Source organism: Metopolophium dirhodum, chromosome 2, assembly GCF_019925205.1.
Source record: "Metopolophium dirhodum isolate CAU chromosome 2, ASM1992520v1, whole genome shotgun sequence".
Classification (NCBI taxonomy): Eukaryota; Metazoa; Arthropoda; class Insecta; order Hemiptera; family Aphididae; genus Metopolophium; species Metopolophium dirhodum.
The window spans coordinates 43,316,903-43,332,705 of record NC_083561.1 but is presented as its reverse complement, the minus strand read 5'-3'; the positions used below and the strand labels follow the sequence as shown (position 1 = coordinate 43,332,705).

Sequence of the window (15,803 nt, the reverse complement as noted above, 5' to 3'; positions counted from 1 at the left end):
ATGTAATATGTATAAAACATATTTTAATATTGAACAGAACAAAATTTATTTCATCTGTCAGGTCTTTTTGCAGAAAACACCTTGTTTATAATTGTTATGAATTATAATAATATGTGAGTGGTCACGGTGCTGTATTGTATTAATTACTAACACAATTTTTCTGTTGGCTAACGTTTACGACAGACGCATGATATCTTCCCTCTCTTATATTGTTTAAGAACTTATGATATTTTGGTAACTATAATTATGTTCAGTCAGAGTTTATAATCCATAACAAAGTAGACTAGAAAAATAGTTGCACCTCGACGGGGATGTTGTTGAATTGCCTATCTAACGCGCCGTGTGACCGAAATAATAAATTACGTTAATTAAAACATAATATTATTATTAGTAATTATTAATTTATCAGTATGATTATTATTAAATATAAAATAGTAGTATATTGTATGAAATACAATAAACATAGTATTATTGAACGGTTATGATTTAGTTTAGATAATTCAGCAACGACAATAAAATTAATTTTGTTTTGTTACCTGCTATTCTTGCTATAACTTCGGGATCGGTCTGGTTTACTATCCAAATCAGTGGTAAGACGTCCTCGATAATTTGTTGCTTTTCGAGCCTATGTAATATGATTTCCAGACACGCCAATATGTTTAGGACAATTTTCAAATCGTTGGGATTGCTTTCGTACACCATTTTGAGTTTGGGCAGTACCATTCTTCTTATGACTGTATCATCCATGTATTGGGAAACGTTGGTGACAGCCAATACAGCAGCACTCCAGTACATAATATATATACAATAGTTAAGCTATTAATGATAATATTAACGAGGATAAAATATAACTTTTAGGCATTGGTTTAAAGCACAAATTACATCAAACCGATGATAATAGTTTTAAGCATTACGAGATCAGAATCAAATATTCATAAACATTGTATTTCTCATGAAATATAAAAATACGATTATTTTCAACGAAAATAATCATAAGTTGACTTGGTTGATTTAGTATTTATATTTTATCAAAACTTTATAAAGCACTTTAAACATTGTATTATTATTTAGGGTAATCTCGCCGATTGTTTCGTTTATATCTTATATAGAATTAAAGAAAATATATAAAAATGGAAACGTTTTCTTTAAAATACTATTATAGTGATAAAATAATATTACATTCAAAATAATTAATATGAATAACATTTAAATATAGAAGTTAGAATAGTTTACGTTCTTGTGAGAACTATTATTTTACTATTACCGTGCACTGTATTTTCAAATGAGTACACTTGAAACGTTACTCTTGAAAAAACAAATAGTAAAATAATATCTGATATAAATGTTGTGAACCCCTGCACGCGCCGCACGGTTATGCACACTCAGCATATCGGGTATGAGCGGCCGTGTGGGTTCACACGATCGTCAGTCTGTATTACGTAGAGCTACGAGATTGTCTTTATTTTGATTATTATAACGTGTACAATAAAAACCAGTAGTTAGAACCAACAGTCGAGTGTAAATTTATTTAAGGGAAACCTAACCAACGTTGTAATAAACGTCTCAGTTCGAAAGTACTAGTTGGCTAAACCCAGACAAACGGCAAACCGCGAACTCTGTAAGCACGGATTCAACTGGGCTTACAACATAAAAATACTGAAATATAATGTTTGTTTAATATAATAATCAAATAAATCTAACTTTATTTTATTTAAAATAATATTATCTATACTTCTATATAACGGTACATAATATAAGATGATTGATAATAATTGAAATTGGGTCAAATTTTAAACTAGAAGGGTACTCGCTCGAGTACCTTGTATTTTTACATTTAAAAATTATTATAAAAGTCTTCCCGTTTATGAAATAAAAACCTTCTAGAGTTAATAATAAAATTAATTGGATATTATAATATACATAATAAAAAGGTGGTTATTAAAAAGTTGTGCTACATTTTATTTATTTCAGAAACTTTAAATCACATAAAATTAAAGCCATGTAGATTAATTCAGTATAATATTATTCTGTTATTTGCATCTATTATACTTTAAATAGAGATGCGAATGTCGACAAAAATTCAATCCTGATTTTCTAAAAAAGAAACCTTTAATTTATATGTTTGATTTCAATGGAGTACCTATGATGAAAATGTACTTAGACCCGAGTAAAAACAGAAAAATGAGCGATGACTGATATTGTGTTAATAATCACGTAAACATGTTTTAACGTAAATCAAACGTATAGGTAAAATAAAATAACATGTATTTATAATAAGTTAATACGTTTTTAGTATATTTTTGATAATAATTATTGGTGCAGGAACTATTTGTTATTTCCCATAATGTTAATAAATAACACAAATTTACTTTTGAGAGAATTTTGAGGGAATGACATATCGATTTTATATTTTATTGTTATTTGACTTTGTATTCTACTTTCAAAATAAACAAAAAATGTTGTAAATTTAAATTATGTTTAAATTGTTTTGGTACAATATTTCGACAAATCGATATGTCATTCCCTTAAAAATATTATTCTCTATCTTTTTTGTAAAAGGTAATTTTACTCTAAGATTACTTAAAAGCATAGAAAAAATGATTTTTCGTAAATGCGTTTTGTTTATGTTGCGCGTGGGCCAGAGAAAGAAAACAAATACTGCGCTCTTAATACGTCATATTAAATGATATTTTTTAAATTTAAATAATTTAAATCTAAGATTATTATTTGTTATTAATGTGTGGATCATAATTTTCCATCACAACACCGATTTTGTTCATAGACTAATAATATTATATTAAATCTCTGTTATGAAAAAAAAAAATACCGCGTATTTAAAACATTATAATTTACTATCTATATAACGGTTGTTCTAATCAATATTAAAAAAAAAAAAATCCTTTATATATAATTTATAGGCTCTTGCTCTACAAGACTACACGTATAATATAATATTTTTTATTTTTATTTTAAATACCAAAAATAAAAATTCAAAATGGCTGCTATGTAAATCTGGTTTTTAGAAACATTTTGATTGCAAAGTCATCCATCGTTTACGGGAATTTTTGAATAAGTACTTGTTAAAATTTAAATATTTTTAGAAAGTTATTACAACCTTTTCAAATGAATGAGTCTTTGTTCAAAACATTTAAAATTTTAAAAAATAATCTACTAGGCTATAATAAATATTATAATTATTATAATTTTTTTAAAAAGTGTGTAAATTTATTTAAGTGAAACCTAACCAACGTTGTAATGTACGTCTCAGTTCGAAAGTACTAGTTGGCTAAACCCAGTTGAGGGCTTACAACAATACCTATATAATATTGTTAATAATGGATACAAATAAAACAAACAATTAAATACAAATTAATATTATCTATAATAAATTATGATAAATATATTAACAATGAAATCAATATTATTAATATTAAAATATATCTAAATTAATATTCCACAAAAACATAATATATAATATACATAAATAGTTAATATATTTTTTTTTTTTATTGATTCTTAAGCCCGGCATCTATGGTCATTAGCTGGTTAGTAGGGTTGTATTGTGGTGGTGGTAGGGTTTTGAAGTGGTGGGTTTTTACACGTGAGTGTTTGGGTTTGACAGAATTTTTGATTGGGCACCCATAGGTATCTGCCATGCCCGGGTGGGGGATGGCGGCACTTACTCTCCGGACACCATGACTTGCCCGAAGAAAAATGCCGCCCGTGACCAAGGAATCGAACCGGCTCCGGCTGCGTCGCAACCGACGCCTTAGACCGCTCGGCCACTCGGTTACGCTAGCGTACTTAATTTTTTTCCAACCCAAAACTCAATTATAGGATATAGTGTTAATACTTCTTACAGTATTTCCATATAAGTTAGATTTGAATGATATACATTTTTAACTTTAAACAATTTAAGATACATATTTTTTGACATGAAAACGAAATAGACTGAAATAGTGAAAAATTATAAAATTAAAAACAAAATAAATTAACTTAACTCACTTCTTAAAATGTAAAATTAACTCGTTAATTTCACGCTAATTAAGAAAGAAATTTAGTAAGTTAACAGTTAAAAGTTAATGAAAAGCCAAAAGTAACAAGTTAAGTTAAAAAGTTAAAATTAAATTAACTTTTTAACTCATTAATGCCCAGCCTTGATTCTTTATAGCCCGACAAATATATAATTTTGACATATCCATTAAAATCGGACTGTATTATAATTGCCTAAATGTACATATTGCTCAATAATCTACTTTGCCTGGTACTTATTTGTCTATAATATTAAAATGACTTAATTTTAGTTTTGTTTGAGAGAGAGAATAACTTTTATTTATAAAAATACAAAACATACTGCCTGGCTTATAGTAAATATATCTATTTATAGTTAAATTTTTCGTTCATCTACTATTTGTCTATAGACGTTATTTTCAGCTTAGATAGTATATAGGAAATTATTTTTAATCGCTATTTGTTCTTTTTGTTAGCTATTAAAAACTATTACATCAATTGTACTCTCAGTTGTGGATACTTGTCAGTTGTCAGCAGAGTGACTGGTCCGGACCGCTAGTCCGTAATTGCGGACTTGGCCCTTGATTTCGTACCTATTAATATTATTATTATTCGTTTAAAGTAAATAGAAATATGAAATAAATTTTTTTTTTCAAATCAGGAAACATTTTTGTTTACAATCTTGAGAAGTTTTCAATAATTATTAAAATAATGACATTATCATTATCATTCTATAAATTTAATAGTTGTCTATATACAAATATGTTATAGGTATGTATCATTGATTTTAAATAGTGTAAAATTGTTGTGACTATTAAATAATATTATATTAAATTCATACGAGCTTATGCGTATGACTTGGTATTCGCATTATCACTGAATTATTTAGGCATATTTTGGATAATTATTGTACTCGTGCACAATATGACACAATTCGAATCGGTGTTTTTCTTTATAATGTTTGATGTCACAGGTGGTGTAGCCAGTATAGGGCTACCCCCGAGTGGCATAATTTGGTGGTTAGATGTCTGGATAGATGGGATTTCCCCTGTCTGATAATAAAAACAGTTTGATGGGTATCTTGTCACCAATTTACTTAGGACCTGCAGAAAATGTCATAACTTTTGAGAATATGCTCAATATAAATTCTAGTTAAACCAGTTAATATATCAAATGATTGAATTTTAGTTAGGTACGTATTTAGTTATTTGTGCCTATATGGCTGTATGATAAATATTATGCAAGATGGCAATGTATTGAAAAAAAAAATTGTCCATGTACATGATTATTGGATTGCGAGCGAAGCGACCTTTTTTCTGGGCTAAAAAAAACATTCGCCTTTTTTTGCCTGTTGGAGGCCTTTTTTTCTAAATCGCGGACTGGGTCTTTTCGAGCCAGTCCGACAGTGGTTGTCAGTACTTAATCTAACCTTCACCATTCATCATACCTAATAACTTAAAATCAATTATGAAATCTTTATATAATTTATGTATTATACTCATAGATGCCACCTCCAAATCAAAAACCAGCACCGGATCAACCATTTCTATTACCAACAGAACGAGAAGTATCTACTATACCTAAGTCAGAAGGAGAGTGTGACTTTTGGGTGTATCCGTCAGCTCAAGTAAAACGAATAATAAAATTATATAATACAATATTTTTTACTAAAAACTGTTTGAAAATCGTTTAGATGTTTTGGAATGCAATGTTACGAAAAGGGTGGCGTCGGAAAGACGATGATTTATCACCAAAAGATATGGATGTTAAAATTAAAATACACAACATCAACAATGAGCTTGCTTGGCGAGAGGTACTTAAATGGGAAGCTTTCCACGCAAGTGAACGTATGAATCCAAAGTTGAAAAGCGTTGGTGGTAAAGCTAAACATTTTTCTCCAAGAGCAAAAATACGAAATTGGATGGGATATGAACTACCTTTTGATAGACATGATTGGATAGTAGACCGTTGTGGTAAAGAAGTACGATATGTTATTGATTATTACAGTACAGATAATTCACCAAATAAATATCAACTGGCTGTTTTGGATGTAAGGCCAGCCTTAGATTCATTTGGTGCGTGTGGGATTGTTCAAAAGTAAATATATTTTTAATCAAAATTTAAAAAAAAACTTTATAATTTAACTTGAACATTTCAATTTTAGGCAGCTTATTGGAGATGGCGATAAGAAGCTGAAATGGAAAGAAATATTGCAAATAAAATATAACAATTAAGAAGCAATGATAAAGTGTGAATATAAATTATTCATTTTTTTTTTTTATTGTATAGTGTATAGTAGGTTCCTTGATTAAAAGTTAACTATTTCAATCCTTAAAAGATACCAAGATAAAAACTAAACTAGTAAGTATAGTATTTTTTAGCACTACAAATACATTATTTTTAGGTATTTTGTTATTATATTATTTTTTCAATTCAATGATTTTATTGATTAAATATTTTTAATGAAATGTATACATACGCAGAGTTAACTTTGTTTTATGTAATAGTCAATAAACTATAAAACTTAGTTTTAAATTTCAGCAATTGTATTGTTTTAATATGTATAATTTTATTTTATATCAATGAGTTAAAAAAATATATTAAAATATTTATATTATATAAATTCATCTTCTCACAATACACTACTTTTCAGTTGAAATTTTTTTTTTTTAATATTTAATAAAATAAAATAGTTGGAATAGGAACATTTATTTTGTAACCCAAATCTATTTTATTTTATTATTTTGACGAGACAATTAAAATAATACATTTAGTTACTAAAAATCAAAAATTGGTATAAATTATGTCAACCTCTGGTAAAATTTTTAATTTTCTATAGTTTTTTAACATAAAATTTTGTTGTATTAGCAGTGTATACATTTTATATATTTATAATATATCAATAAATATATGATGGTTGCACAATTATATTAATTTGTTACAATAAAATACTCGTTAAAATAATGAAATAATTTGGAAATAACTTTATTCTAATAATCAAATATAAATAATCAAAAACTGCAAAGAATATTTTCAAAATTCGCTGACAACTGTCAGTTACTTGAGTGAAAGTCTCCATAGATACTTTAGTGAAAGTCTCCATAGAATGCTGTGATTGAATTCAGTCTTCCATTAATAATATTCTGCTGAATTTCCACTTTACCAAAATCATTTGCCAACCACATACACTGAAAAATTATAGTATAAAGGTTAGATTATATTTAACACCATACATCATGTGCCTTACTTCTAATATATTTGTGGTTTTCGGCATATGAAATGCAATATTAGGCGCAATAGTTTTAACAATATCAAAAATACCAAAACCTCCCCCGAAATAATTGTCACACATAGACGTTAAACTGTAGCTTTTTTCAATTGAATATCCTGGTCCACCCCATGGCGGTGACATAAATACTACATCTGCTTTTAACTTTGGGTAAATTTGAAAAAAGTCACCAACTACAAAATCAATTTTATGAGCAACACCATATATCTCAGCATTATGCCGTGCTAATCTTATCTTATCTGGATCAATATCACATGCTATAACTAAACAAAAATAGTTTTTTTTAAATCTTTATTTTAATATATTTTAATTTTTAAGTTAAATATTATGTAACATTGTAAAAATAATACCTCGTTTGCATGTTTTTGCTAGCTGTATAATATTACCACCAGCTCCACAAAAAGGATCCAACACTATGTTATTTTTACAACGCTTTGCTATATGATAACTTAATACCTCCGGACAGACCGAATAGAAGCTCTCTGTAAATATAAAACAATGTTTAAAAACATAAGATTTAAACAGAAAATAGTTGAATTACCTGTGTCCAAAAGAATACCGCGATCAAAATTTGTAAATAACAAGTGCCTCATTAACCAGTATTTAATAGGCAACTGTTTATCTTGATGAAGATTATTGGTGTTTTTTCGGCAATTCAATTGATTTGAGTAAGTCTTTTTAATTATTGAATTTTGATGATGATTCTAAAATATACATATAAATAACTAAATTTATTTAACTTTGTACTTGTACACCATCTTTTTTCCATAATTAATTTTAATAATATACTATAATATAATACTTTTCAAGAAGCTATAGAATTTCATTCAATATAATATAGACAACAGAGCATAATTTTATACATATTAATCTTGCATGGTAAAAAGTTAACTCAATACACAAAGATTATTTATAAAAAAATAAACTTGCTGAAAGTTCTAAATATTATGAATTTTACAATAACTATTGTACAACGTAATGTGTATTAAATTTCAGCTATAAAATAGTTGATGATTAATTATTTGCACAACAAATGGAATTAAAATTTTGAAATTATACTCAAGAGCTAACTAAAAAGATAAATATTAAAAGTAATATTAATTTAAATATGTTACATACTTCAATTTTGTAATTTTTGTTGTAACGATTATTTTCCGGGTATGTTTTAGAGCGAATCGGCTTTTGATGTCTTCCGTTTTGATTATATCCATCAGAACTACCTATTGAATTCTAAAATAAAAACATAATATTTAATAATTGTTAGATAAAATGTATGTTTATATTTTGATGTTTAAATAAATAATTATAAATTACAGTGATAATGATAAGTATTGGTGAAATATTATTGTTTTTGATATTTTATAATTATTGATATTTTGATTTCTACTTTAAATCAGATAAACTATACACTTATAAATATGTAGTATTAATATAAATTATCAAACTCATAACTAAATAACTTACAAATTAAAATATTAAATTTGTCCCAAACTTCTATTTTTATTGTATAAAAAAAATTGTTAAAATTAGTTACCTAAACACCCACCAGTCTTAATTTTTCTATCACTAATATATTTTAGTAAATAAACAAAACATATATTTACTTTTGGTTTTGGTGCAATATAACTTTTCTGACCATATCTGGTAATATGCTTTTGAGAGTCTTCATAATAGTATATCTGTGATGGATAAAATGTATACATTGTATCACTATTACACACAAAACCTAGATCTTTAAGAACAGCATTCATTTTTGCCGAGGGTTTATCGTACTGTTGTCTGTAACAAAAAAAAAAATAAATCATCCATCAGTAAGATACTATACAGCCATGCAGGTACTTGTTTTATAAAGTAATATTTAATAAATACTGTTAAAAATGCCAATTATTTTCGGCCTTTCCATAATATTATTTTTAATTTATATAAACTAAATACAAATCTCATTTGATTGGTTTATGTGTTCATATAACAGACTGTTAACTTCATAAATAATATACAACTCATTTCATTATACATAATAAACTATGTGAGTATTTAGTTTGAAAATAACGGTAGGTATATAATATTATATTATAGTACAATTGTCTAAAGCGGACCCTGAATAAAACGAATATCTATGAACTATCGAATCAGGAATTCTATAGGTACCTATACCATATAGTACTATCTATTTTTATAATAAAATTTTTCGTAGCTGTGAAAAAACAGTTGTGCACTAACAATTTTACATCGAACAGTTTATTTTGTACATAGTTACGTTTCTTTCAAACATCAAAATGCCAAAAAAAAAGATTATAATTGAATGAAAAATATCAACTTATCGAGATATGAATGAAAACTTTGAACATTTGAAAAAGTCTGCAACAATTAAAAATTAATCAATACCTACATTTAAAATTAAAATTATAAATATGATAAACTATAATTATGTAAAAGGAATAATAATAACATTACATACAATTTAGAATCGAATTTAATAATCCAAAATTGTTCGGTTTTATTCTGTAAAGCGGAACATTTGGTTGATCCCATACGATTCCGCCTTAGACAATACCTATACACAATTAATGTACCTATTAAATTTTGGTCTGAGTATAGATTTATTTGGCAATAATAACCATAGTCCATATAAGTAAGTGTAGTAAGTGCACAGCAGAGTTATGTCGTCTCTGGGGTTGCAGTGACGGCGCCCGTACAACACATCAACCAGTTTTCCGGTACGCGAAGTAAAATTCGGCTTTTCCAAAAAACGAGTCTTGTCGGCGGACGGCTTAGGTCTTCTCCTTTTCGGAGAGCCTTTTGGTTTCGGAATAATCCGATTCATAGATACGGATTCACTATACGGCATAACTGTGTTTAGCGAAGACAATTATTTTGTGTGTTCGTGTTGGCTCAGTTTCGTTCGTAGTTTCAATATCTGCAGCGGGTTTATGCGCGGCGTAAAAATAATAACAATAATGTCAAAATTAAGTAAATAAATAATGATATAGTTGGCGGTCGCCATGCACGCACGATATATAACGACAACCCAACAACTGCGGGCCGCATTTAGCCAGTATTAATATTTTAACCGTAAAAGTGTAAGGCTAGAATATTGAATCGAAAGAATCTATAGCACATTTCAAATGTCTATAAAAAGAACCAAAATAGGTAGGTATTTTGAACAAATATCATCTATATTGAGAGTATAAGTGAAGTGTCCAGCTACAGTGCTACTTTATAGGTAACCTACCTATATTATTTATAGTACCCTACTATGCTAATATATAATATACCTAATATTATACATAAACAATGTTAACCAGCATGCGGAATTATTGCACACATATTATAATATTATGATATGTGTAAATTATACTATGTAAACCTAATTAAATTTAACCTACACATTTTGTAATTATAAATACAAAATAGTATTCTTTATTTAATAATTTATTTGTAATCATATTTCAATAAAAGATTTTATCCAAAGGCATAGAGTACAGGCGCAATTAAATTAAATACCAAATACGTAGATACAAATATGCAAATAAACTAATTAATAATATTATAATGGTAGTAGTACAGAGTGGATTTTTTGTTATTGATTATCTACTTACCTATATTATAATTTTTTTTTCGACATCAACAAAAACCAATGGGCGTGAATTTTAAATAGACCATCTCTTCTGATGTCATATCTTCCAGGATTCCTTGAATTAAAGTTATTAAATCTTCGCAGATACAGTTGCAAGCGTTTTAAACCCAACAATTTCTATATTCAATACCAACGCTTCCAACCTATTTTACATGTAGCTTGTTTAAGTAATTGTTCCGTTTTGTGTGGGTATTATTAAATTAATAGAATAGATTGTATTGGTTGCGTGCCGGATTTATTTAATCAGATTATACAAGGTACTAAAAATCTTACAAGTATATTTACTCATAAGAAAAAAAATCACAAAAAAGTATTTCAAAAAATTATAACTTAAAAAGCAAAACAAACTGCATGCATTTTATTGTAAGTATAATAATAAAATAACATATAGCTGATGTAACTTCGTCTTAGACCAATATAATAAAAACTCGAATGCCTACAAAATCCGAACTTTAATATTATAATAGTGTTCAGTGTTATAAATTATTTCAAACGATGATAAAATAACAATATGCATTATTTACAAATATACATATTATGTAATACTGCTTATAAATTAGTTATAACACTATAACCAATATGGCAATATCCAAGTACAAATGTACAATCATTACAAATGTTTATTTATATATCTTATGATTGTTATTTAAATAACGGCGGGTATTATTATCATAGATATATAGAACTGTGTATATATATACATCTATGATTATTATCAATTTTGAGGATTAAATAATAAATAATATAAGGACTATGGAGGAAATCCAATATTTATCTAGAGACAATGTCATTGTTAGTTTGTTTTGTCACATAACCAGTATATTATTATTATTTTGAAATTACTCAATAGTCAATAGCTACTTATTAGTTAGTTAGTTACTAGTTTGGTAGTTAATAGTTATGGGTCGTGTCGTTCCTTCATTATAATACGGTTTTGTAGCAAAATTATAAAATTATCGTTATTATTATTATTACCGTGTAAAGGTATCACAAATTACAATGAGAGTTATTTCTATCACCGTTTTGCTTTTGTGTTTATCTAGTGAGTATACCCTAAAATGTTCTGAAGACGACTTTGTCGATCCGTTGGATATGCTCAACTACGATAGGTCGTCGAAATCAATGAAAATTCCTACACCAAAAACAATGGCTAATGAACCCGTTCAAAATGAACGTTGTACAGTCTTTCTTTCAAGATTCATCAACATACTGTTAATAAACACTGGACTATCTGTAAGTGTGTATATTTAAATAAATAAATAAATATTTATTATTTATCCGTACATAATATACTCTAAAGAATTGCTCGTGAACAGTGTTGTATTCTATTTGATTTTGTGGCTCTTTTTTAGAACATTGATCAAGTGTCAAACAATGGCGAAAACAAAAAGCTGAAGTTATACACATCAGCGCGACCCTCAGTGTTCACTACCTAAATTGTAAATATACACCTACCGTCATTCCTTTATCAGTTTTAGGACAGTGTTTTCTAGTGTTTTCGTTTTGTAAATTGAATCTTCGACAGTATCACCTATAACTTTCCATGGTAAATTAAATGGCTTTGCATTTTGCGCTTTGCCATTTGTTATAATATCTGCTTTAGTATGATTCAAATTCGATAGGTAATCTATACATACGATGCATAAAGCATATAATAATATATTAGTGATCGTTATCGAGTTTCGACGTTAAGACAATCGGCATACGTTAGCCAACAATTTAATTTTGAAGAAAATCTCAAAATAGAATTATAAAATATATACCTACCTACACTTGTAGTTATATATTATAATTCAAAATTAAAGAAGTATGCATATGAAAAAAAAAACATTAGTGATTAAATAAGAATTTTTCTTTTATTTTGAACTAAAAAAGGAACTCGTTAATTTTTCAAAGGAACGAATTCTTTTTATAAGGAACTTGTAAAACACTGCCTAAATGCTATATTAAAATATCACAGAACATTTTTTTTTCATCAACAGTTCAAGTAAAAATGATAATTGGAAGAAACCTCCTAAATAAATAAATCTAATCTAATTGGTATGTTTAGAATGTAACAGTCTTACACAAATAAACTTTTTTTTATGTGTAATATTTAATGAATTTCTAAAATTTACATATAAAATGATAAATGTAGGTACTTGAATGTAATATTTTAAATATCAAAAATATCGATTTATTTTTAATATTAATGATAAGTTCTTTATTTCTTATTTTTTATAGTACTTATTTACTTTTAATGCAATCACATTAAAAAAAATAAATATATAAATGGATATGTGAATAACGTTAAGTCATAAAACACAATCTTATATTTATACAAAATCTAGCAAATTTGCTAGGTGCTCTATTAATTATTTATATATAATAAATATATCTCTATGACATATAGTGTATTACAATAGATTATGATTGCAATTATTAATCAGAACAAAGTTACTATCTCAAATTGCTAATTTGGTATTATCGTATATTGTAGAAAGTCGTCAATATAATATTATTTAATATATAATATGTAATATAGATGGGAATATTTTAAGCTGTAAATTATTGACATAGGTCAAGCCAGTAAGGTTAAAATTCTGGGGGCTAACAAAACTGTTTATTTAAAATAACTCATAAGGGGCTTATATCTAAACCAATAAGGGATATTTGTGGGGGGGGCTAAGCCCCCCTCTAGATGCGCCAATGCCAGTGAAGCAAGATGTGCCGAGGTGACAATACTACCTATTTTACTTTATACCATCACCGTACGCGCAGGCACGGGCAGTAGCTTTGTCGCTGAGTGATTCGATGAGAACGTAGGTACGATGATTGTATGTGCGAAGTGACATTCGTAGTACGGATGTTCCGAATTAGTGATTTATATTTTAATATGTTAATTTTACATTTTAATAAAAGTGTTTCCGACCTGAAAACACGAGTTGAATATTATTTCAGTCGTTTTTGCGTTCTTACCTTTTATAGGAACAGTGCCGGGATATATACGTACTATGTGTCAATGCGGTTTTATTAAACTGAATATTGAACGTCAAATAAGGCTATAACTATTATAGAAATATAACAAAAAGCCGATGAAATGCCCTAGATAATATTCTTATCTTTACATTTTATAAGAAATCAATTCACTCTAATTTTAAAATTAACGAGGCTAAACGTGATCTGCTGAGCGTAAAAGTTGGTAGAATTCAAAACAGGTAATAAATTATTTATTTTTAAGAACCGAAAAAAACCGAAATCTAAATTTTAGTTTTTCTGGGAACCGAACAGGAACAGGAACCGTACAAATTATCAAGGTTTCAGTCCCTGCTTTGAACACGTATCAAAAATAATTCGTAGATTTAGTTTTTACGAAACTCGGAAATTTGTTATGTGTTTTATCTTATGGTAAAGCCGTAAAGGACAATAATGATCACTGAATTAACAATTCAATATTGTATAATAATATAACTTATACAATATTGAATTGTTTATCCAGTGATAATTGAAAAAAATGTATAAGGTACTAATACATTTGCAATGCTTAATATCAAGAATTCAATATTCTATTCATAATACAATCCTGCTAGCAATTGGTTACGAAACGACAGTATACGACTAACTAAAATGTTTCAACTGCCATTATAACAATATAATGTTGGTGCATTGACCTCCCCAATGCACCAACTGCATTCATTTTCCCATCGACCAAGATACTGAAGTTGAAAATCAAACCATAATGACAACTTCTCTGACACAATAAATAAAAAAAATAAAAAACACACATCATTGTAAAATCAATACATTCGTCTCTTCGCTCAGAATCTAAAACTATATAATATTTATAAACTTTTGCAAATGCAGGTTATTAAATTATCTGTATCGAGATAAATTTCGTTATGTCTTATATATTATTTAGATACATATTTTAAGGGCTATATTAGTACAAAACACTGAGACTACCTACCCCAATACAATTTAAATAGCTGCAGTCCATACTTCATATAAAGCCAATGTATAAATGGGTTGTACATTTATCAATTGGTATAATATCAATTTGTATTGTTAGACACATAGTGGCGGTTATTGATTCTATTCAAATTAAATCATTCTAAATAGCTTCATACGATATTGTATGATTAGAAAATTAAACTTAATTACATAGATGTGTAGTATTTATATGTTATAATGTCATAAAAGTCATCATCATGAGATAAATAACTATATATAATGAAAACGAGTAAATCATGTATCCATGTTAGATATTGATAATTAACTTTAATATAATAATATTGGAAAGTCAACAGTAGGTAGGTACATAAAATAATAGCTATAGTCTACAGGTACATAGAACGATTGAATAATGTATAATGCTCAAATGATTATTAACAATTATTTATGTAACGCTTTATTTTACAAAATATTATTAAATATTAATATATTACGTGTATCCAATATCCATCATAAGGTGGAGACGTCCAATTATATATGTTTAATACCCATGTCCTTACTGCTGGATAGTGGCGTGCCCAGGAATTTTGAAGGGGGGATGTAATAACTAGTGAATTATGGTGGTAATTCCAAAGTCACAAATAATGTCTTTTTTTTTCGAAAATATATAGGGGGGGGGGGGTCCCGAACCACCCCACTCGTCGTGCCATTGCTCCTGGAGCATATTAGGATAAAATAAAATACAACACCATGAGTAATTATAAGTTCCATTACTTGATTCTATATAAAATCATAAAATATGTTCACAAATTTTCTTACCATGTCCTAATCAGAGCATATTTTATGAGTTTGCATTTTAAACGTTCAAGCTACACTAAGTTCGAGTAACTTCCGTTTTTTATCGTTGTATTTTTACTTATTTATTAAATACCTATA

General features: G+C 27.6%; 1 protein-coding gene and 1 pseudogene across 1 annotated transcript; one reads left to right on the top strand and one right to left on the bottom strand.

The window, feature by feature from the left end:
• Positions 1-5,515: 5,515 nt before the first annotated feature.
• On the top strand, positions 5,516-6,265 carry LOC132939019 (holocytochrome c-type synthase-like; annotated as a pseudogene).
• Positions 6,266-7,071: 806 nt separating this feature from the next.
• Positions 7,072-7,893, bottom strand: LOC132939015 (trimethylguanosine synthase-like). Its single transcript, XM_061006014.1, has 4 exons — positions 7,842-7,893; positions 7,651-7,782; positions 7,259-7,563; positions 7,072-7,199 (listed from the first exon to the last, which is right to left on the bottom strand). The coding sequence occupies exons 1-4, from the start codon at positions 7,891-7,893 to the stop codon at positions 7,098-7,100; spliced, it is 591 nt and encodes a 196-aa protein (XP_060861997.1). The 3' UTR covers positions 7,072-7,097.
• Between the last annotated feature and the right edge of the window lie 7,910 nt (positions 7,894-15,803).